The sequence below is a fragment of the Lonchura striata genome, chromosome 18 (genome assembly GCF_050655825.1).
Source record: "Lonchura striata isolate lonStrDom1 chromosome 18, ASM5065582v1, whole genome shotgun sequence".
NCBI classification, from domain to species: Eukaryota; Metazoa; Chordata; class Aves; order Passeriformes; family Estrildidae; genus Lonchura; species Lonchura striata.
The window spans coordinates 4,762,372-4,783,293 of record NC_140720.1 but is presented as its reverse complement, the minus strand read 5'-3'; the positions used below and the strand labels follow the sequence as shown (position 1 = coordinate 4,783,293).

The 20,922-nt window shown below is 37.8% G+C and overlaps 1 protein-coding gene across 7 annotated transcripts in view; it reads left to right on the top strand.

Moving 5' to 3' along the window:
- HELZ (helicase with zinc finger) overlaps nucleotides 1-20,922 on the top strand; it is an 86,031-nt gene that overhangs the window by 12,675 nt on the left and 52,434 nt on the right. For 3 of the 7 annotated variants that reach the window (XM_021537167.3, XM_021537158.4, XM_085556680.1), the window contains 9 exons: nucleotides 4,464-4,691; nucleotides 6,475-6,511; nucleotides 9,843-9,967; nucleotides 12,098-12,154; nucleotides 12,911-12,959; nucleotides 13,375-13,450; nucleotides 16,476-16,674; nucleotides 17,710-17,817; nucleotides 18,122-18,419. In XM_021537167.3, coding sequence (XP_021392842.2) covers nucleotides 4,482-4,691; nucleotides 6,475-6,511; nucleotides 9,843-9,967; nucleotides 12,098-12,154; nucleotides 12,911-12,959; nucleotides 13,375-13,450; nucleotides 16,476-16,674; nucleotides 17,710-17,817; nucleotides 18,122-18,419 — 1,159 coding nt within the window. In that variant the 5' untranslated portion in view covers nucleotides 4,464-4,481. Of the gene's footprint in view, nucleotides 1-4,463; nucleotides 4,692-6,474; nucleotides 6,512-9,842; nucleotides 9,968-12,097; nucleotides 12,155-12,910; nucleotides 12,960-13,374; nucleotides 13,451-13,614; nucleotides 13,701-16,475; nucleotides 16,675-17,709; nucleotides 17,818-18,121; nucleotides 18,420-20,922 lie in introns of those variants that run through there. The other 4 variants (XM_021537177.4, XM_085556681.1, XM_077787388.2 and 1 more) reach the window with 3 other exon arrangements.

Here is a 20,922-nt window from a genome sequence, read left to right as displayed (position 1 = left end):
TTATCGTAGTGTATGGACCCTTTTATTGCATGAAACACATCAGTAAGATGTGGAGCATGGAAGTGCACAGTCATGAGTTAAACTGCCATGAAACTCTGGATTTTAGTTCATGATGTTCTCTCCTCCTACATGGATTTTAATTTGAAGTTGGACTCATCAGACTGTGGAGTAGTTCTTCAGAGCCTCCTGTGCACCAAGCAGGCGTAATGTTTACTTGGAAATAAATGACTGTGTGGATCACGTTGTTTATCACTCTTCCTCCTCAAGCTGTCCCTTCTGCCTTTCCCAGCCCCCTCTGCAGCTCTGGAGGGGAAACATACAGCTTTATTTGGAGTCTGGATTTTAGTTCCTTATTTCGTGTTTGTTTACAAACCTTCTTTGGCAAGAAGGTGGAGTACTCATTAGGAATATTGAGCCTGAAAATCATTAGTTGTAGGGGAAAAAAAAAATTGCTATGGTTAGTTGTAAAAGACACTAAAGTTTAAGTCACACCAGTTGGAACTAACCAAGTCTTTGAAATAATATTTTGTGGAAGATAAGCAGAGTTCAACTTGACTTTCAATGAAATGCAAGTTCATTAAGCTCCCTTCTACTTAAGGACAGAAGTTTGTTTGAGGTATGAAGTATGATTATATGTTTTTATATATAATTTCTTCGGTATGTCCACCTATTTTAGATATGCAGCTTTAGATCGTGGGAATATGCTTCTTTACTGGTTCTTCAATATTTTGAAGATGTATTAAGCTTCACTAGAGGATAAGTTATTTCTCAGAATTGAATTTAGAAGTCTTTTGGCATGTGGTTTTCCATGTCTCTTTGAGAAAATGAATAATCCTGATGTTTGTTCTGTGTTAGTATTTTAATTTCAGTTTTGCAGACAGAAGTGGAGCTCCTAAGTAATTTGCTCAGTTTTGCAAAGAGAGTTGGGAATATAGCACAGACCTTGTGACACTTCAGCTTTCAGTTCTAATTTGTAATAAATTCTACTCTTAGAAATTCCAATTTTATGCCTGAAATCTTGAAAATAAAAATCTGTAGAACTGAAAATAAATTTATTTTAAAAAGCGTCTTCACTCCTAGGCTGTTAATAATTCTGTGAATACTTTAAGTTTGGAAAAGACCTCGAGCATTGAGTCCAGCCTTTGACCAAATGCCACTGTGGCAACTAAACTATATTGTGAAGTGCACTTGTATTTTGAGCACTTCCAGGGGTGGTGACTCCATCACTTCCCTTGGCAGCCCATTCCAATACTTAACCACTCTTCCAGTGAAGAAATTTTTCCTCATATCCAACCTAAACCTCTCTTGCTGCAGCTTGAGGCCATTTTCAACTTGTCCTGTCCCTTGCTCCCAGGGAGCAGAGCCCGACCCCCACCTGGCCACAGCCTCTTTTCAGACAATTGTAGGATTGAGGAGGTCCCCCTGAGCCTCCTTTTCTCCAGGCTGAGCCCCAGCAGCTCCCTCAGCTGCTCCTGCTCACACTGCTGCTCCAGCCCCTTCCCCAGCTCTGTTCCCCTCTTTGGCCCCAGTGCCCTTCTTGTAGGGAGGAGCCCAGAACTGGCCACTGGACTTGAGGTGAGGCATCAGCAGTGCCCAGCAGAGGGGAACAGTCACATTCCTGGTCCTGCTGGGACTTAGGAACTGCTCTGAATGATTTTAAATGGAGATAAGTCAGGTACTTCAACAGACTACATTTTAAGGAATGAGAGGTTTAAGTTGGATATGAGGAAAAATTCCTTAATTTGAAGAGTGATTAAGCATTGGAATGGGCTGCCCAGGGAAGTGATGGAGTCACCGTCCCTGGAAGTGCTCAAAATATAAATGCACTTCACAATATAGTTTAGTTGGCACAGTGGCATTTGGTTGTAATTCACGTACACAAGTGTCAGTTGCTGATTTAGGGTACCAAAACTAGGAAAAAAAGGTTTCTAAAGTCAGCAGAAGAAGTCAGGTGTCTCCAAGGAACAGTCTAGAGCACTTGGATTTGAGTCTGGAGTAGATGGCACAAATACCTAATAAATGTGCATGTTTGAGTCTGCATGTATGGCTACAGATGGGACTGAAATGAAATCTGAGAGCCTGAGTGCATAATTTTCCATATATTGTCCACATACTGGTTTTGTTTGTTATAACTCGATTTTTCCCCAAACCAATTACACTGCAGCGGCTCCTTATCTGTCATTGTGTTCCATGCACTGTGATTTTGGTGGATTTTTACACTCTGAAATACTATTGGTGTGACTCAGTTTAGCCAGTTATCCAGGAGCGTAGTCCTTAGTGCTCGTTTCCACTTAATTCACAGGATTTAGCCCAGTTTAGCTTCAGGTCTGTCCTCTGAAGTGCTCTGCAGTCTTCAAATTGACCAGAGAAATTGTGTGGGCACTGCTTGGTGTGTAAAATCCAGCTTCTCAAACAGCTGAGTTCTGTATTTCTCCAACCAGTCAGCATAAGGCAATTGATAAAGAACATCTTTGTCTTTTACGTGGTGCCATGATGGAGGAGAAGGGTTTCAAATCTGTCAGCTGTGCTGGCCAGGTCACTTAGGATGGGATCTGTGTTTAATCAGTCTTTGGGAATAAACACACAGAAGCTCTGCTCAGCCTTTTGGTCAAAGGAATTCTGGTTATATGTCAGCCAGGAAGTGAGGAAATCAAAAGTACAGCAGAGTTCATGGAGTCCTCTATTTTCAATCCCTTAGGAGGAAAACAGAATGTACATGAGAAAAACATCAATTAACTATTGTGTCACTGTGGAAGCAGATCCTAGATTTGTGAAATACACAGTGGCCTAAAATGGTAGTGAAGTGGAAACCAGTGCAATCTGTAGTTGTATCTAGAAAAGACCCTTGCATACACAGCTTAAGAATACCTAACATTTATGTAATTGAAAATACATGTGAAGTGATCCAGCAGAATCTTTAATTGAATTACCTCATGAATGAATTTACTCATATGTATGAGGAAATGCAAAACCTACTTGCCTGTTCCTATTGTTTGAAAATGCAGACTTATTTTTAGCAGAAAAATAAATATCTGGATGAATGAGGTAATATTTTGCAAGGCTATTATTAAGGAAGAGGAACACGTCACAGATTTGTACCAGGATTAACTGCAAAATATTCATGCTTGTGTTCCTTCATTTTAGATAAAATTTTTTTTTGTTCTAAATGAGAAACTTTCTTAGTAGTGTTTTAAAAGGGAAGCTGGTTTAAGTCTTGAAAAATCAATATTCCTTTATGTAATTATTTTGATACTGAATGGAAATTTAAGAATAGAGGAGAACACATAGAACACTGTGTTGTACAATATACAAAAAGACTTGTTTACATTTCTTCTGAATGTTGGCTTAGGCATGTGTTAATGGGAAAAGTGCGATAATGGATTATTTTTCATATGAGGAAAATGCATTTATTTAACGTTAAATTCTTGAAGTTACTTTGCCTTTGGTTGAAAATCGTAAAATACCAAGTATAAAGAAAGCTCTTAACAGTTAATTTTATAAAGTGGACTAAAAGTAGTTATTTGAGACAATTGTAATGTCTAAGCATGAATACTGACAATATTCTGCTTGCTAAAAGCAAAAATGAGAACTCTTTATTTTTCTTTCAGTTATCAGAACCCATTTCTGTGAAGTCAGCTTTAATGTTCAATGTCTCTAGAGATGTGTATAATGTATTTAAATATGTCAATGATGGGAGAATGTGGACAGGGATTATAGAAGTGCTTTGCTCTTCTGCTGACAGTTCAGATGTGGATAACCATTTGTCTTAGTTTATTGGCAGATAATGTCTCTGTGTGGACAGAATTATTTTAATAACTGTCTCAATCCCCCCCAAATATATTTACTTTAACATTATTTAAGAAGTTCTGCACAAAGGTGTTGGTGTGGCTGGGGTATCTAGACTTTCTCAGCAATAAACGTAGCTAAATAAGCAGAAGGAAGAGACAAGTGATTGGTTTGCTGTTGACCCCCTGGTCTTTCCTGTCCTTCCCTGTCCATCCTTGCTGTGCTTCACCAAGAGGAAACATCCCCTCCTCCCAAGTATAGGTGAGAAATGCTTGGAAGAGAAGGTGTTGTGCAGGCTGCAGGCTCAGAGACAGCACTTAGGGGATGAGTTGTGTTCCTTCCAAAGCAAAGGTCGTGTTGCCATTAAAGCCCAAAAGCCTCTGCTTAAAATCAGCCATGCTGACTTTAAAATTTGAAACCCCTACTTACATTCTTAAAATCAGTCATGGGCTTTAAGTACCTTCTTGAATTAAAATCAAAATCGAGAGCTGGGAGCGATGGAGAAGAGCCTGGGAAGCAATCAGTTAGTGAGAAGCTTGGTGTAGGAAATGTGAGTGGCACAGCACGAGGGGGATGTGACACAGCACCTTGAGACGGGAATGGAAGTTGGTTGGCAACTTGTCAGTGCCATTCCACAGCTAACCAACGTTTTATCGTCCCCTCTGCCCCCGCTCTAGGATTTCTGTCCCTGAGTCATGGCAGACAGAAGACCAGAGAAGGCATGTGAACAAGCATGTGAATCCCTTAAGCAGCAGGATTATGAAGTGGCAGTGAAGCATTGCACAGAGGCTCTCCTTTCCCTCAGCCAGTACCCCCCAGCTCACCTCCCGGAGCCCTGCCAGGCAGAACTCGACCGCATCAAAATCGAGACTCTTCTGTATAGAATTGCTTCCTTTTTACAACTTGTGAGTGTGACTCTTTATAGTATCTAGTGAACTGGAAAGAAAAGTCAAATATCTTGTATTGTCAAGATTTAAATACCACTCAGAATTTTTGGCATGTTGCTCTGCCCACAGAATCCCTCTTGCTATAGCATCTGTGAGGCTTCTGTCTTGTAGCTCTCCCTGATACATTTACTTTTCAGGATTTGAACCTCTTGGTTTGGGTCTCAATCACAGTTTTCAAAACAAATAAGGAAAAATAGTTTAAACATTTAAAATATGCATATTCCGGGAAGGCAAAATAGGGGTTAAGGTACATATGCTGAATTACATACCAGATTACCTTATCTTTTAGGACCATCAAATTAAAGCTTCTGCAAATAAAAACACTCAAAAAACAAAGTTCAGAAATACCAGAATCTAGGTAGCTGGTTCATACCTGCTTTAGCTCCATTTGCATGGGCCTAAAATTAGTCTTTTTATGTTTAATCCCAGTTTTCCAAGGCTAGGCTAGAGCATATCTGGTGAAAAATGTAGCTTTTAGACTCTGACAAATACTTAGTGGAAAGGTGAAAACGAGTCTTGTAAAGGTCTGTAAATGCAAAGCAAGAGGCATAACCCTGAATTAGAGGTGACCCCATTGCCAAATTTTTGTCCTTCCTTTAAAGCATCAGAGCTACAGTTTCTTAAAGGAAAGGACATTTCAGTGCTTGAGAATAAACCTACAACCTGCTTTTTCCTACCTTTCTGAAATGCTATTAGAGATTTACAGCAGCCTTGTCCACTCCAAATCTTCATGTATTGAGTAGGAGCAGTTTCATCCCAGGTGGAAAAAGTTTGGCCAAGTCACAAGACCTTGCTGGGCAGCTTTAGGATAAGTCTTGCCCATCTGATTAAAGGAGTGTTTTTAAGCATTCTTTAAATAAATAGCTGGATTGCACTATACAGTGTGCAAAACAAGAACTGGGAAAACCTCTTCAATGAAGACGTGACCTAATTTATGGCTCCTCAGGGGAAGAGATTCACAAATAAGTGAGGCTGGATTTTCTAATAGAAGTTGTGTTACCACAGACTTGACCCCTCAAAATTATTTCTGTAAACTAATAAGCAGATTGGTGCTTGGATTATTTAATAAATTTCTGGCACTCTTTGCAAATCCTCTGAGGCACCTATCTGGATGTTCATCATAGTGATACTATTGCAGTGAGTGTGCAGGGACTTTGGAAAAACCAAAACCTTCCTATTAAAGACTTGAATTATATAGATATGTAAAGTCTTAAAAGAGGAAAATAATCAAAAATTTCCTTCTTGTTTTACAAAAAAAAAAAATCTTTAAAATCACTATTGAAAAAGAAGAATAAAATAATATCTTAAAATTTGAACATTACTGTATTAGTGCAAGATTAAAAACCAAACAGTGTCTAGAGAGTCAAGTTTTATATTTTTTCCTAGGTGTTGGGAGCCACCCAAAAACATTTAACACACACACACACACACACACACACACACACACACCTTTGCCCATTCAGGCTCCACTTTTAAAATGTCCATGTGCTGAGAATTTGAGGGAAAAAAAAAAATCAACATTTTAACTGAGAATTTGAGAAAAAGACACAAATTAGTCTTAATTCTAAGAATTAATTATATTATAATTGACATATAACTTATGTTCTTTACATGTTCCACCCAGGAAAAGACAAGGTAATGGTTTCTAAAAAGTTTTAAAAAAACTTGTAATTCAAGCATGTAGTTGTTTATGCTAACTGCAATAATGCTATTTTTAAACTTTTCATGTTTTACCTTTCAGAAAAAGTATGGGCAAGCAGATGAAGACTGTAGGCATGGTATGCTTATTTCTTTTTTTTATTACATAGTGTTATGAATTGCAGTCAGTTGTCTGAATTTTTAAAACTGATGCCCAGATTTGTTAGTTTGCTAACAGTGTTTTTTCCCTATTTAAAATTATGTATCTGCTTTATAATACTTTTTCTGCCATTTCCCCCCTCCCTTTTTTTTTTTCCCTTAAAGAGAGATCTCACTGTTTTTCAGCTCTTACTCAAATACCAGGACTCAAATACATGTCTTTGGCTCAGTGGTGCTATTTGGCTAATAGTTATTTTAGTGCTCAAATGTAGGAAGAGTTGATAATGTCAGGATTCTCACAAAGACACAAAGACAGTTGATTGTTCCGCCTTTCTTCCCAGGGACATGGTGGATATTTTGGTTTGCATTTGGGACTTAGTTCAGAGAAAATCAAGATGATGCACATTTGTTAAAACTTCCAAATGTGCCTATGTCACATCGAGCTTTTCATGTGTCACTGCCTTGTTCAGTTTGGGTATTTTTGAAGGAATTTCAAAAATTCCTAATCCTCTGTTGTTCATTTATAATGCAAATTATTCAGAATTCACTGAGAACTCACTGGGTTTGCAGGGTGTTGGAATAGAGTTTATCAGTTAGATTTGGAAAGAAAAACCTTTTGGTTTTAATTCTTTAACTACTCCTAAATGTTAAAGGAAAATTTTTCAGGTGACAGTTTTGTTACACAGAGTGTGATCTACTCTTCTGACACTCCTATGCTAGCAATGATAGTCTTTAAATTGTTTCTTTCTGGGTTTGTGGGTTTTATATTGTTTATATTGTTTTGGGGGTTTTTTTTTTCTTCACTGATAGTCAAATCATGGTTCAGGGAATTTGTGGGGCTCGGCAGCCTGCTTGTGATGGTCCATAAAAATGGACTAAGAAAAATAAACTTGCTTTCTGTAGGTGTAAAATTAAAGTTTAATACATTAAAAAAAGTCTGATTGTCACTTAATCAGTATCATTATTGAAATAGCCTGAAATTTAAAAAAAATTCTTTTACCTTATTGATATATGCTGTAAGGGTGTAATATTCTAACTTCAGAGTTGTCTTTCATGATGGCAAAGAAAAGTGAGAGACATAAGGAAAGCTGAATGATGGTTAAAGGGGGTGGGAGGAAGAATGTTTTTAATGAACAGTGTTCTCATCAATGAGCTCTGATGGGTTTCTCATAGGGGACAGGGGTGACTTTCATCTGTGGAACTTTTTCTTGGTGTGTGTCTCAGTTGTCAGTATCTCAAAGGAGCTGTCATGGTAACTGCTTGTCATCTCTCACTGGACAGGCATAGAAGTGGGTGGAATAGGACCTATGGTGTCTATCTTCTTTTTTAAAATTAAGTAGAAAAAACAGTCCTTAAATGTATATTAGTTAACAAAGAAATAGCATCCAGATTTATGTTAATTTACTTCATTCATGCCGGCATATTCTGCACATATTATTTCCCAGATCGAAAACTGAGGACAGTTTTGAACTTAGTAATACCATATTTATGTATGTATATAAAAGTGTTGTGTATGTGTTTACATATATATATGTATATATATAAATACATACCATATTTTTAGGCATAGATGAATGAATGATTTGGTTGTGGTTCTCCAGGATGTGTGGTTATCAATTGTAGCCCAGCACCTGACATTTAGAGTATCTGCATTTGTAATCCCAAAAAGTCTTAGTTTTGATTTTATGTTTGAGTTATTGTTGGAAAGAAAATACCTTAGCATGTACTTGACAGGCTTTTTATAATGGGCAAAGCTTTATTCAAGCTGCTGTTCTGCCTTTTTACAAGACTTGACATGTTGCACAGCTGTGATGGTTTTATTTGAACGTGAATGATCAGTGTATTCTGGAATAGCTGGAGAAATACAGTGTTCTTTATAGTTCTTTACATGTTCTTCTATATGCTGCTTGTAGTGTTACAGGGAATGATGATAACTTAAAATCTGTTAAATTACTCCACAAATCTTTCCCAGGAGATATTGCTTAATGGGTTGCAACTTTTTATGTGCAACTGTATGTTTTAGCTTGGTGATATTATGCAAATAATGATATGAAATATAATAATTTGAGATTTCTGTGTTATATTTTTGTATCTATGGAATATATTAATTGGAGATTTAATATTTGAGATTAAAATAGCAAGCTGTCAGACATGTTAAAGCTATTTTTGGTGCTGCTTCTTCTGATTTGGGAAGTAAGTTCTATTTTTGGCAATGTGGTCTGTACTATCAGAGTGGTGAATTCAGACTAATCTTTGAGGGACTTTATGAAAATGGATTTAGTTACCATTGCAGTTTGAAGAGATGCCTGGTTGTTTTTATTTAAATGTTTTGTGGGGCTATTTATTGAGTCTTTCATGCGATTTCTGTTAATGTCTGTTGAGTGAGGAGTTTTGATTTATTATTCTAAAATGTAATCCTGAAGTTGTGGTGAATGTGAGATTCCTGTTAGCACTGAGAGGGGCTGTTTGCATCTGCATGAGTAGCAGTATAAACACAGATGTTGATGTTGCTTGCAATAACAGTTATTCCATAATTCCTTAATTTTAAACAACTGTCCAGCCTTCTTTTCAATCTACACGCTTAGCTTGCTAAGCTTTTTAGTCACTCTGGCTTTTCATTTTCTGGACAGGTAACACATGTAATTAAGTGTTGTTGCAGCTTGTCTGAAGCACGTCTGTATGGTGAAATAAATCCTGTCCCTGCTGGAAGTGTTCAGAAAGTGTCTGTTTGGCACTGCTCGCTGCTGATCCGTGCTACGAAGCATTCAGAAAGTTTTCTGTTACAAGGAGCCTGTAAATTTCTGGGCTCAGACAATCGTCCCTATATGCCACACTTTGCAGCATAAGTGAATAAAAGCCCTTTTAGAGGAGCAGGAATTGCCCATGAGGAGGTTGGCTATTTTTGGAAACGACAGGGCATGTGTTTTGTGAGCATGAATGGATCTTCCTGAGCATGTTTGTGTTACTGAGAGGTTGTTGGTTGCTATTTCTTTTTTATCCTTTCTGTGAGAGGAGGTCCTTTGTGTCTGTGTCAGATATTTGAATTTACCCTTCCCATATTTAATTTATGTCTATTTTAGCATGTAAACATGACAATCTTTTTTGAGCTCATGTGCAACATTTATGAGCTGGTGGGAGACAAGTTTCAAGTTAATATTAGACAACAGCACATGATATTTAATTTACATCCAACAAGCCGTGGATTTGACCTGAGCTTCAGACTTTGTTTTCTTGTTAAGGGTGAAGGAAAACTGTATGTTTGACTTAAAAGGGTGGTGTGCTGAAGGTAATAGTGACTGATTTGTGTTGCAGTGCTGGGAGAGGGGCTGGCCAAGGGCGATGGATCTCTCCGGGCAGTGCTCTGCTGCATGCATCTCAAAGGGAAGCTGCAAATTGTGTCTAATGTTCTTTCCAAATCACTGATGGGGGAATCACTGGTAAGTGGGTTTGCTGCAATCTACATTGTTTAAAGAAAGAGTTTTTTATTTCCTTCTTCTAAAAAAGCTGTTTAATAACAAACTTCCAAACATATGGTTCACTGGCAGCTTGCAACAAAAATGATTTGTGTGGAAAAGATAAATATATGGGCACACATATATCATCAGGATGCCAGGTTGTTGCATAACCAGTGTTTCAGAGTTGTTGGGATTTTGAAAAGTTTTTTCATTGCTGGCCCTGAATCCTCAGGGAATGTAAAATAAATTTGCATATTTGTGTGACTTACAAGAATTATCTAAATCTTAAAATTTTCCTTGCTTATTTTGAATTATACTTGACCCCATTTTGTTTGGACTTCAGGAATTCTATCCATTAAAGCAGAAAAAATATTGATTGGACTTTTAAAATAACTGGCCCCTGATAAGGTGTAAGACAGCATAAAAAGCTTTTGAGGACAAGAAAAAAAGCTTTGCATTTCAAGATGAAGATAAAGGTTTGAGTTCAAAGCTTCTATTTTACCCTTGAACTGTTAAAACTTGTAAAGATGCTTTTAACCCCAGACATGTAAGTAACTTCAGGCTTTTATGTGACTACTTATATGGGGAAATTAGGGGCATATGTAAGCCTCTAAAGAAGTGTCCTTTTAATTTATGTAGTCTGGATTAAATAGCCAGTTCATCAGCATGAACTGCTGGTCTTAATACACCCAGAAACATGGTCATAGCTTAGTCAGACTGAGGGGACTGTGTGACATCAGAAACTTGCAGGATAACCTCTTACCTTGAGATTGGATCCTGCTTAGCTGAATCAGTAGGTTGTTTTTGAGAGTTCTGTTTGCCTGTCTGGGCTGTATCCTGAATTCCCTTCCCCCCCGGCCATTGGCTATTTTTACATAAAAAGAGGTTTTTTCTTTGTTTAGCTGTTTTCTCATGAAAAAAAGTTTCATTGAAAAATTCCTGGTGAGGTTGAAGGAAGCTTGCCTTCAGGAAAAATTAGTAAAATAGTCTTATTGCAGGGAATGTGGAGTGCCCTTGCTTTGAGCTGTTGTTGTGCAAATAAAGGTACCTTTGTATAGAGTTCCAGAGTGTCATCCCAAAGCAGGGTTTGAGAGGTTTTTACAAGCTTTAGGTTGTTAGACACAGTTGTTTTCAGTAGGAATATTAAAATCAGCAGCTGATTTACTGACTGTGCCATTGTCTGAAAGAAGAAGTGAAATGAAGTTTTGGAATTAATTTATTGAAGAGTTGGAATCCATCCAGTTTCCTCCCCAGTGGCTTAAGAGAATGATTCTTGGTAATTTTTTTTTGCTCTATTACATTTAAGCTCAACAAGTTCAATTTTCAGCCTTCTGCTGAAAAAGTGAAAAATCATTTTGGAAAAAGCCTAAGTTATGAGGATTGTTAAGTGGTAAGTTTTCAGCAAAGAGTAATTTCTCCTGCTCAATAGCACAGTCTGAATGTGGAGAAGTCTAAAATAAGTAGTAGCACTTAATTAAATTTCTGCAAGAGATTATTGAAATAAACCCCACAGGTCTGGGTTCCTTTAATTAAAATTTTGACTTACAAGAGTGTGAAATTGTTGCAAATACCTATGTATTTCACATAAATTCAGTTTTGAAAAATTTTTACTTCAATTGTACTTGATTGTGTAGTTAGTGACATGGCTAATCTTTGCTTTTGAGGAAAAACTCCAAAAATTACACAGTCTACATCAGAGCAGGAAGAGTTATGGAGCTGCAGAAATTAGTGATCAGTAAAGTACATCCTTAAAAAGAAATAAATCCATCACTGCAACAGCAGTGAAAGATTATTATATTAATTCTTCAGAGCTGAAGTGTTGCAGTAACCATGGTATATTTTTTTCCTCAAGTTCTTCTTAGTGTGGTGCTTTCCTGAATTGTCCTGTATTGATACTTATTGTAAGTCTAGTGCTGGTTTGGCCAGTGTAGAATTCCCTTTTTCATCACAATGTTTACTCAGTTTTATTTAGTGTCATTTAAAATTGGTGTTGTAAGCCAAATTCATTTTTATTTCTCCTGGTGTTGAGGGGGAAATGAACTTGGTTGCTGTGGTTTAGTGCACATAATGAAGGTTTATGTGTTCAATAATTAATATTCTTTCTGCCCCCAGAACGGGATGGTAACTAAAGATCTCACACGACTGAAAACACTTCTTGCTGAAACAGAGGTAATTATGAGGATATTATTGGGAAAATAATGAGCAGTACCTGAAGCAGCTGAAGGGCTGCTTTCCATGTGTCCCAGGAGATCCAGGCTCACTGGGAACAGGCTGGTTCAAAAATGATTGTTTCTGCCGTGTTGGTCTTTACCCACCAGCCTCTTCAGGAACTTTTCATCCCAGTCTTGCAGGATGTATGAGAAAATAAAAAATGATGCTAATAAGTTGTTGATTCCTGAAGTAGCAAGTAGAAAGAATTCCAAGCATTTAGATCTGCAGTATTTATTTATTTATCTATCACATTTTTCTCTGTTGGAAATTAGTCTGAAGTAATATGACTTCAGAAATTTTTTAATTATTATAAATACCTTCTCAACCACCTTTTCTTCTTTTTTTCCTTATGCTTAGTTATTTATTTGGGCTTTATTTTTGATGTAGATTGAAAGCTGAAAGACTTATCAATGTAGTTTAGTTTTTGGTGTTTCAGAAATTCACTGCAGTCCACCTTAAGTTGATTGCAGGGTAGAGTTTGGTCTTGTAAAAAATCTCTAAAAGTTTTTTCTAACCAGTTGACTTGGTGTTCCTGTCAGAATTCCTGTTATTATCAGAATCCCTGTTATCAGCAGGGTTTGTGACTGGAAGTGATTTCAACTTACGATTGATAGTTTTGTAATAGTTGTTCTAAAACCCATGTTGACAGCAGTTGTTGTTGATGAAATTGTTTTGTGTTCCTTTATAACTGTGGGCTTTTTTATATAATTGTAGGCAGCTGGTAAAGTACCATCAGGATATCATGTAGAAGATTTAGAAGAAGGTATGTAACTCAATTTTAAAGCTGCATAATTTCCTAGTGAGAAGACTTGGATCCTGCTGAATGCTCAGCGCTGCTTTGCAGGCAAAACCAAAAAAGAGGCTTGACTGTTGTGATGAGCCCTAATGAGGTAGAATTACGTCAGTGTTGACTGAATATGGGGGCAGAATTTTCTGTTTATTGACCAGGGGGCTGTATCAGAGCCTGCTGCATTCTGCAGATGGTTTGAAATCTGCCTTCATCACCTTTACTCTAAAGAGCTTGTCATGGATTGTAAATCAGTTTGGAGGGGGAGATGTGTCATTTGCTTATGTTCAGATACACCTTGAGTTGATGCTCAGAGATGTGGCTCCCTGAGCAGTTGCTGTCTGACTGGAAAACTGAGAATTGAGGAATAATGGTGGTTGTGTCCCGGCAGGGTCACGGGATGGTTGGCACTTCCGCCCCCCTCCCAGGGGCGTCACCAGCAGTGAGGAGTACACACTGTGTAAAAGGTAAGAGCAGTGAGGAGTACACACACACTATGTAAAAGGTAAGAGCAGTGAGGAGTACACACACACTGTGTAAAAGGTAAGAGTAGTGAGGAGTACACACTGTGTAAAAGGTAAGAGCAGTGAGAAGTACACACACACTATGTAAAAGGTAAGAGCAGTGAGGAGTACACACTGTGTAAATGGTAAGAGCAGTGAGGAGTACACACTGTGTAAAAGGTAAGAGCAGTGAGGAGTACACACTGTGTAAAAGGTAAGAGCAGTGAGGAGTACACACACTGTAAAAAGTAAGCTCTTTGCTTCATTTAACCCCCTCCAAGGGAGCAGAATGGTTCCTCTTTCATTTACCTGCTGTCAGAATGAAGAGGCCAGGAAAGTGAAGGTGCTTGTTAGAACAGGAGTTGACCTGTTCACAGGTTTTTGAAAGGTTTTTTTCAGTTTATACAGCAGCACTTCAGTTTATAGAATAGAATCACTAACTTAGTTTTCATAATGCAGTGATTTAATGGACATTTTTCGAGTGGCAGGTCAGCATCTCTCTCTCCCATATCTTTTCTAATTTGGGTGATTTCAGAGGTGTGAAAAGTTCTCTGGCAGCAGTGTAAGCAGACTGAAGCACAGTCAGGTTTCAGTGCTGCCTTCTGATAAATGAACTTTGTTGGTAGGTGGGCTTTGTCTTTAGATAAAAAACCCCAGAATTTCTCTCAGATCTCATTGCTTTCCCTTTTGCATAAAGTCAAATACACAGACAAGATCCAAAGGCTTGTATTGGTGTTTCTCCTTGTTTTTTCCAATCATCTGGTCAATATTGCCTGTACTTTGTGTTGTTAATTGTCATTGCTCTACATAAAACTGTATTAATATATATAGAGAGGAGCCATCATTATGCACTTGATTCTGCCGTTTATGTAACTAATGCAAATTATTTTCAAAAGCTCTGACCTGGTTTTTAAATGGCATGACTGAACTGCTGATTTTGAGCAACTTTTGGCATGATTTTCTAGGGATGCTGAATCTTGGCAACTCTTCTTGACTCTTAATCATGTCTGGTGCTTATTCAGCTATTTTAAAAAAGCAGATATTTACAATTTTTAGCTTCTGGTGATCTTTTGTTGAGTAACATCTATCCCATGTTTCCAACCATTGCTCTGAAACATTTTTCCATTGAAGCGGTAATGAGCTTTAGGCTCACTGTTAACCCTTCCAGTAAGAAGGATATGCTTTGCTCAGCAAATCTCTGTGAACAGCATCGTTCTGACCAGGGACTGAAGGCTTTAGTTCCTTAGAAGGAGGCAATTGCATTACTGAATATGAATTTTTGAAGCTCTGGTTTATTTTTCCCCTGTGCCATAAAGCAGTGGGAGTGCAGCATATTTATTCTAGATAATGAAGCTATGGGATTGCAGGAGGTATTAAATAAGAAAGTAAAATTGAGGGGAAAAAAAGTGTTAAAAATATGAACAATGGGATCTTGGAAAACCTGTATAATGATGACAAATTTTAAAGTAATATGCTTTTCTGTTAAATAATGGAAAGGAAGCTCACTTGATTTTAAATCTGCTATGTAGGTTATAAGAACAGGTCAGCAATTTTTTATGCTTGCACTCCATTTACTTTAGGAAGTGAAATTCATAATTGTACCTTTAGCATTCTAATACAGTGGTGAATTGGAAAATTGACAGAAAGAATACTGAAATTGACTGCCAAGAAAAAACATTTAAATTTAACATATATTAAGAAACATAGCTTGAAAAGGCCTTTAGTGACATGGTGTTATATATCATGTTTATTTTGTTTACAATTTGGGCATGCAAACTTTCAAGTACATTTCATAAAGGAAAAATGTATGTTAAATCAAATTATAGCGACTGATGCAGGTGTGACCTAGATGTGCAGGTACTTGTGCTGCAAGGTTTTCATGTCTCAGTCAGGTATGGCTTGGTTCTGTCTCAGCTCAAAGTTCACAGTTTCATTCACATTATATAACACATGTACTGTGGAAATAAAAAAAAAAAAAGTGATGTTTGCATTAACGTTTATAGTCTCCTTTTGGAAAACAAACAAACAAAACAGTCTCCTGGCCAAATTTTATTCTGTTATATATAACCAATGCTTTCCTGGTAGCTTCAGAACTTAAATCTCTCCCCCTGTTTCATTTTCATTTTGTCATTTATTTTTTAAGTGCTTCAGTTTTGAAGAATGATGGAGCTGCAGCTACTGCCTTGTGGTTTATAATTTTAATACAAAGTTAAATTATAAAAATAACCCCCAAGTTAAACAGGCATTTGCCCAGACTTGCAGTCAGTTCTGGGAACTAGAATGCTTCAATTGTATACAAGCCTTTGGAATAGCATTGATTCGATGCATCAGCACATGCCACTAAGTGGAAAATGTATTTCTTTAAGAAATCCTTAGTGTCTGCAAGAATAGATCCTTTTAGACTAATACACCCTTTCCAAAGAGGAGGATTAAACCTCTTCCTAGAGGTTTCTGTGTAGGTGTATTTAGTAAAAGGGACCATGTGATGTCACTGTTGCTGCAGGAAAAACTGCTGATTGAGTATTTATCAGCTAATAATGTAATCACTGGAAGAAATTATGCTATATCTTTCCTTTGCCCTTGATTAAAAGGAGGCTTTGTGCATATTAATACAGTGCCTAGTCATTTCAGGGATGCTCTGTGATCTCCTTGTGTTAATTGCTGTACAAACACTTGATTCTGTTTTATTTAAAGCTGGAAATTTCTTGAGACTTCCATCCCCCTGTATTTCTAAGAAATGTTATATATTTTCCTGGGCTTTGCAGTGAGAGAAGCTGCTGCCTCTTTTAAAAATGCTGTATAAATATATATATAATTCCAAAGTAGTTCACATGGACTAAACTGCCTTTAGTTCTGTGAGAGAAACTTAAAGAATGTCCAAGCCTCCTTCTGACTTTACAAGTAAAAATGTGATTTCTTTTTTTCTTTTTTTTTCTTTTTATTGGAGGCTGAGAAGTTCAAGGCATAATGGTTTTTCTATTTTATGTAGATTTTTAGAGCAAGGGATCTGCAGGTATGGTGCCCAGTGTACTTCAGCACATTCCCAGGAAGAGCTGACAGAATGGCAGAAACGATACGCTTCCCGCTTGATCCGCTTGAAACAGCAGAAGGAAAACAAGCAGTGCTCGGGCAGTTACATGGAAACCCTCATTGAGAAATGGATGAATTCCTTATCTCCTGAGAAAGTGGTAAGGAAGATAGCCTGCTTCTCTATGTGCTCACTTTTAAAACTAACATGAGCCTGGTTTTGGCCCTGACTATCAGAGCTGGTTGAATCACTCTTCACTGAGAAACTGTCCAACCAATTTGCTCCCCTTTCCATCCTGCCCTATGTCTTTTTGCAAAGAGACTTAGGCTGATCTGTGGGTTAATCGCAGCTTGTTCATTTTGCATATTCACTACTCCTGTGTAGGATGGGTCAGCAAGTCTCATGCTATTGTTCCTGTTCCCTGACTAGATGGCAGAACTTCTCAAACTGGAGAATAAGTGGTAAAGGTTTCACAGCTTAGTGGGGAATTCTCTTACTCTCTTACTCTCTAATGGGGAATAACTCTTACTTGCATGTGGCTCCTTTTCTCTGCCTGCAGCTGCAGTCACTGGTATGAAGAAAGGCCAATTCCCCAAATATTCTAAAGTGTTTCAGTACCAGGGAGTGTGGGATATAGATATGATAAAAGTTAGCAGCTCTTTGGAACTAGAAAGAACATTTTTTGTGGCACTTGACCAACACTACTTGCCATTGACCCTAAGGAGGTTTTGGTCCAGCTAGTGTTGATTAAATTCTGAGAAAAGTGGACTTTATGCAAAATGCATTGATGAGTAGAAAGCCTGATTATTGTTTCCTGTTGTCTCAATAGTCTCTTTGATGTCAGTGAGATCTGGGATCTTCTGGGCCTCACTCACAGATCCATTTTTCCAAATGAATTCTGTTCTGCTTTAGACATTTACAATTAAGTTGTTTATTGAAAATCATGTCTTGTGGTTAATTGTCCCTAAATGGTTCTATTCTTCACTTACACAGTGTGATCTGGTAGATTTAGCTTGTCTCTCTGCATTAGCACATATTTACATTAATTCCTGTGTGGGTTTTGCATCAATCCTGCACAATCTGGGAAACTAGTCTTTCCTCTTTCTATTAAACAAAATGCTACCTCTTCCTGATTGTTTGTGTTTTGATACTGCCTGTAGAAGTTTAATTTTATCTTCCTTTTCTTTTGATCTAGCTTAGTGAATGTGTAGAAGGAGTGAGAGTAGAACATAATCCCGAGCTCTCGGTAACTGTCACCACCAAAAAGTCTCACCAGACATGGACATTTGCTCTCACATGTAAGGTAGGACTACTTATTTTTTGGAAGTTACTCAGTAATAACTAGAATGCAACCCATAACTTTTTGCAACTAAAATTTCAGCTGCATCATTCTTAAAATAGACAAACTTCCTAGCACCATCCCTTCTCTCTCTTTTTTCCCAGAAGCTCTGGTGATTACATATCAACTGCCCAGATTTCTGGAAATCAGGCAGGACCTGTACCTGCTCTGAGAAACTGATAGTTCTTATTAACCCTTTTTATCTGATTGCAAATGAAGATATTCCTGGAATAATTTCAGTATTTCAGCCTTTGTATTTCTTTTCCAGCCTGCAAGAATGCTGTATCGAGTGGCATTGCTTTATGATGCCCATCGACCACACTTTAGTATCGTTGCAATATCTGCTGGAGACAGCACTACCCAGGTATCACAAGAAGTTCCAGAAAACTGTCAGGAATGGATAGGAGGAAAGATGGTCCAGAACGGAATAGATCACTATATATACAAAGTCAGTATAGCCTTCAACACAGAAATCTTTGGGACTTTTCGCCAAACTGTGGTGTTTGACTTTGGATTAGAGCCAGTCCTCATGCAACGAGTGATGATTGATGCTGCTTCAACTGAAGGTAATGTACTAAAACTTTTTTTTTGGTATAGTGGAGATCTTTCATGTCATGTCTTTCCTGTTCAGTTTTGGGCAGAACAGCATCTCTGTCAACTGCTCGTGAATGTTTTGTGCTGTATTTTCCTTATGGATATGAACAGAAATAGCAGGCAAAAGCTTTAGAGGGTGTAAATTAGGCAGATAATTGGAATATGACTTTGTGTCAGGATATGGCTCCTAAGTATGATTAAAATGCTGGGAATTTCTAGCTTGGTGTGTATCTGAGTGTAGCACTGCAAGTTCTGCCTTTATAAAAACATGTTTATGTTTTTATAAACATTCTTATATTGATGAAGACATTAAATATGTCAGAAAAGGTTGTTAGAGAAATGAAGTGTTTCTGTATAAGAATACACAGGGTAATAATCCCAGTAATTAAAACAGACTGTCTGATAAGTTGGTTTGTATTTATTTCTTCTCTTGTAATGCCTGAATAGGATTGTCAAAGGCAAGAGGCTGAGTATGGGTTTGTAGCTCAATAATTTGCTGCTGACACGAATTTTGAAAATGTAAAGAACTTTATTTGAAGTAAAAAAACGAGCTACAAATTACTGTGATTAATCTGTTTCTTAAACTGATCTCTGTCTCTCAGTTCAAACCTGAAATAACTCCAGTATGAGAATAATATCAGAAAATGAAAAGATGTTTGAAGAGGTGCAAAAAAAGAAAGAAGCACTTTGCTTTATGGTGTAAGAGAGCTAAATATAGGTCACTATATCACTTGACAATAAGCCATTGGGTGGGATACACGATCTTAATTTTTAATGAAAATTTGAGAGATAAAAACACCAGTGAAACAGAATTGTAGCACTGGGATTTAAGCAGAAAGAAGAAGAAAAAGGAAAAGGAAGCAAAAAAGATGAAGCTGAGAAAACAGCAGTTTTCTATTCCTGGCCTTTATTTTGATGTAACAGATTAGCATTTGCAGCATTCACGGAACAAAGCTGTAAATAGCAAATACCAAAGATCATGATCTTTTGAGATGCCTCAATTGCCTGGAGCCAGGAGCAGAGGGACTGTGCACGGTGTAACATCTCTTGAGCAGAGGGTATGGCACTGCCAGGGAGTGGGAGCTCTTCCATGATCTCCATGGAATCACAGATCTCCTAAGCCACTGGGCCTGTGGAGAACAGTCCTTGCCTTGAAACCTGGGCAAGATCAAGGGAACCAAGCCATGAGTTACTGGCATTCAGAGTTCCTGTCAAACCAGTCTGTGGGCTGGGGCCTTACACCAAGTGCTAACCACAGGGATGCCAGGAGCAGCCAGCTGAATTCCACATGGAGATGGTGGGTGAGGTGGAGGCTGGAGGAGGAGGAGGTGCTGCCACATGGGGGGAGCAGCCCCAGCATTGGGTGCTGCTGTTTCCTTCACACGTTGCCTGTCTGTGTGCACAGGGACATTGAAGTGTTCAGGCAGGACACCACTAATACTTATTTCAAATGGAAGGAGTGTGTAAGAGCTTTACAGAAAACTCTAAGTGCAGAATCTTGGGCTTTTTGCTGTGCGTGTAAGAGGTGTGCAATAGGCAAGGGAAAGGGATAACTACATTGGATCTGTGCCCAATTCCATAATTTCTTTTACTTTTTGGTATATATGAATTGAGATATTGTGGAAATGCCTTTTTAACAGAAAGATGCCTGCGGTCTCTATGTTTGCATATAATTCAGGGCCCTGTTGAGATGTTTAGGCAGGAATGAAAGGTCAAGATTAAAATATTTTAATAGAGGAGCCTCCATTCTGCATTTTGAAATCTTTATTTACAGCAGAAGAAGGGAGCTATAGGAAGTTTTCTGTGCACTGATTATGTACTAACTGCTCTTGAAGAAAGTGTCACTGTGTGTGCAATCTGTGCCAGGAGCTGTTTATGTCAGGCTTCCAGGGAAAGCCTCTCCAGTGCTGGGAATTAAATGGCTGTTCCAGCAAGCAAGGAGTCAGTCGCAGCATAATTACTGAGCTTTTGGGATCTGAGGTGTGATTTGTAGCAGAAAGAGCTTCATTTATGGTGATGTTATTTTAGACACACAAACCACACAAACTTGGACTTTTTCTTGCTGTACAACTGTAGCTACTGATATGGTTCAGGCTTGAGGGATGTATTTAAATGTGTCTTCTTACTGAACACATGAGATCAGTGAGTAAGATAAGCCATGTTCCTGTAGTCATAGTCAAGCTGAACAAAGATTTCTTTTGCTAAAATGCTGTTTTTTTAAATCTTATTTAGATTAAAGACAGTCAAGATGATGTTAAGATTTAATTTGAATTTGAAAATGTCTTTTTTGCACATTTTCAGCGTTGGTGTGATATCCTGGATACCTATGTTAAATCTTACTCAGAGATTATACATTAAGATAGCATAGCTTGACTATAAATGCCAAATATTTTCAGCTCTGCAATTTAACTGCAATTCTGTTAACTGATTCACTGTTGTCATAGTGGTTTTGTGGTATTAATGGATATATTCTAG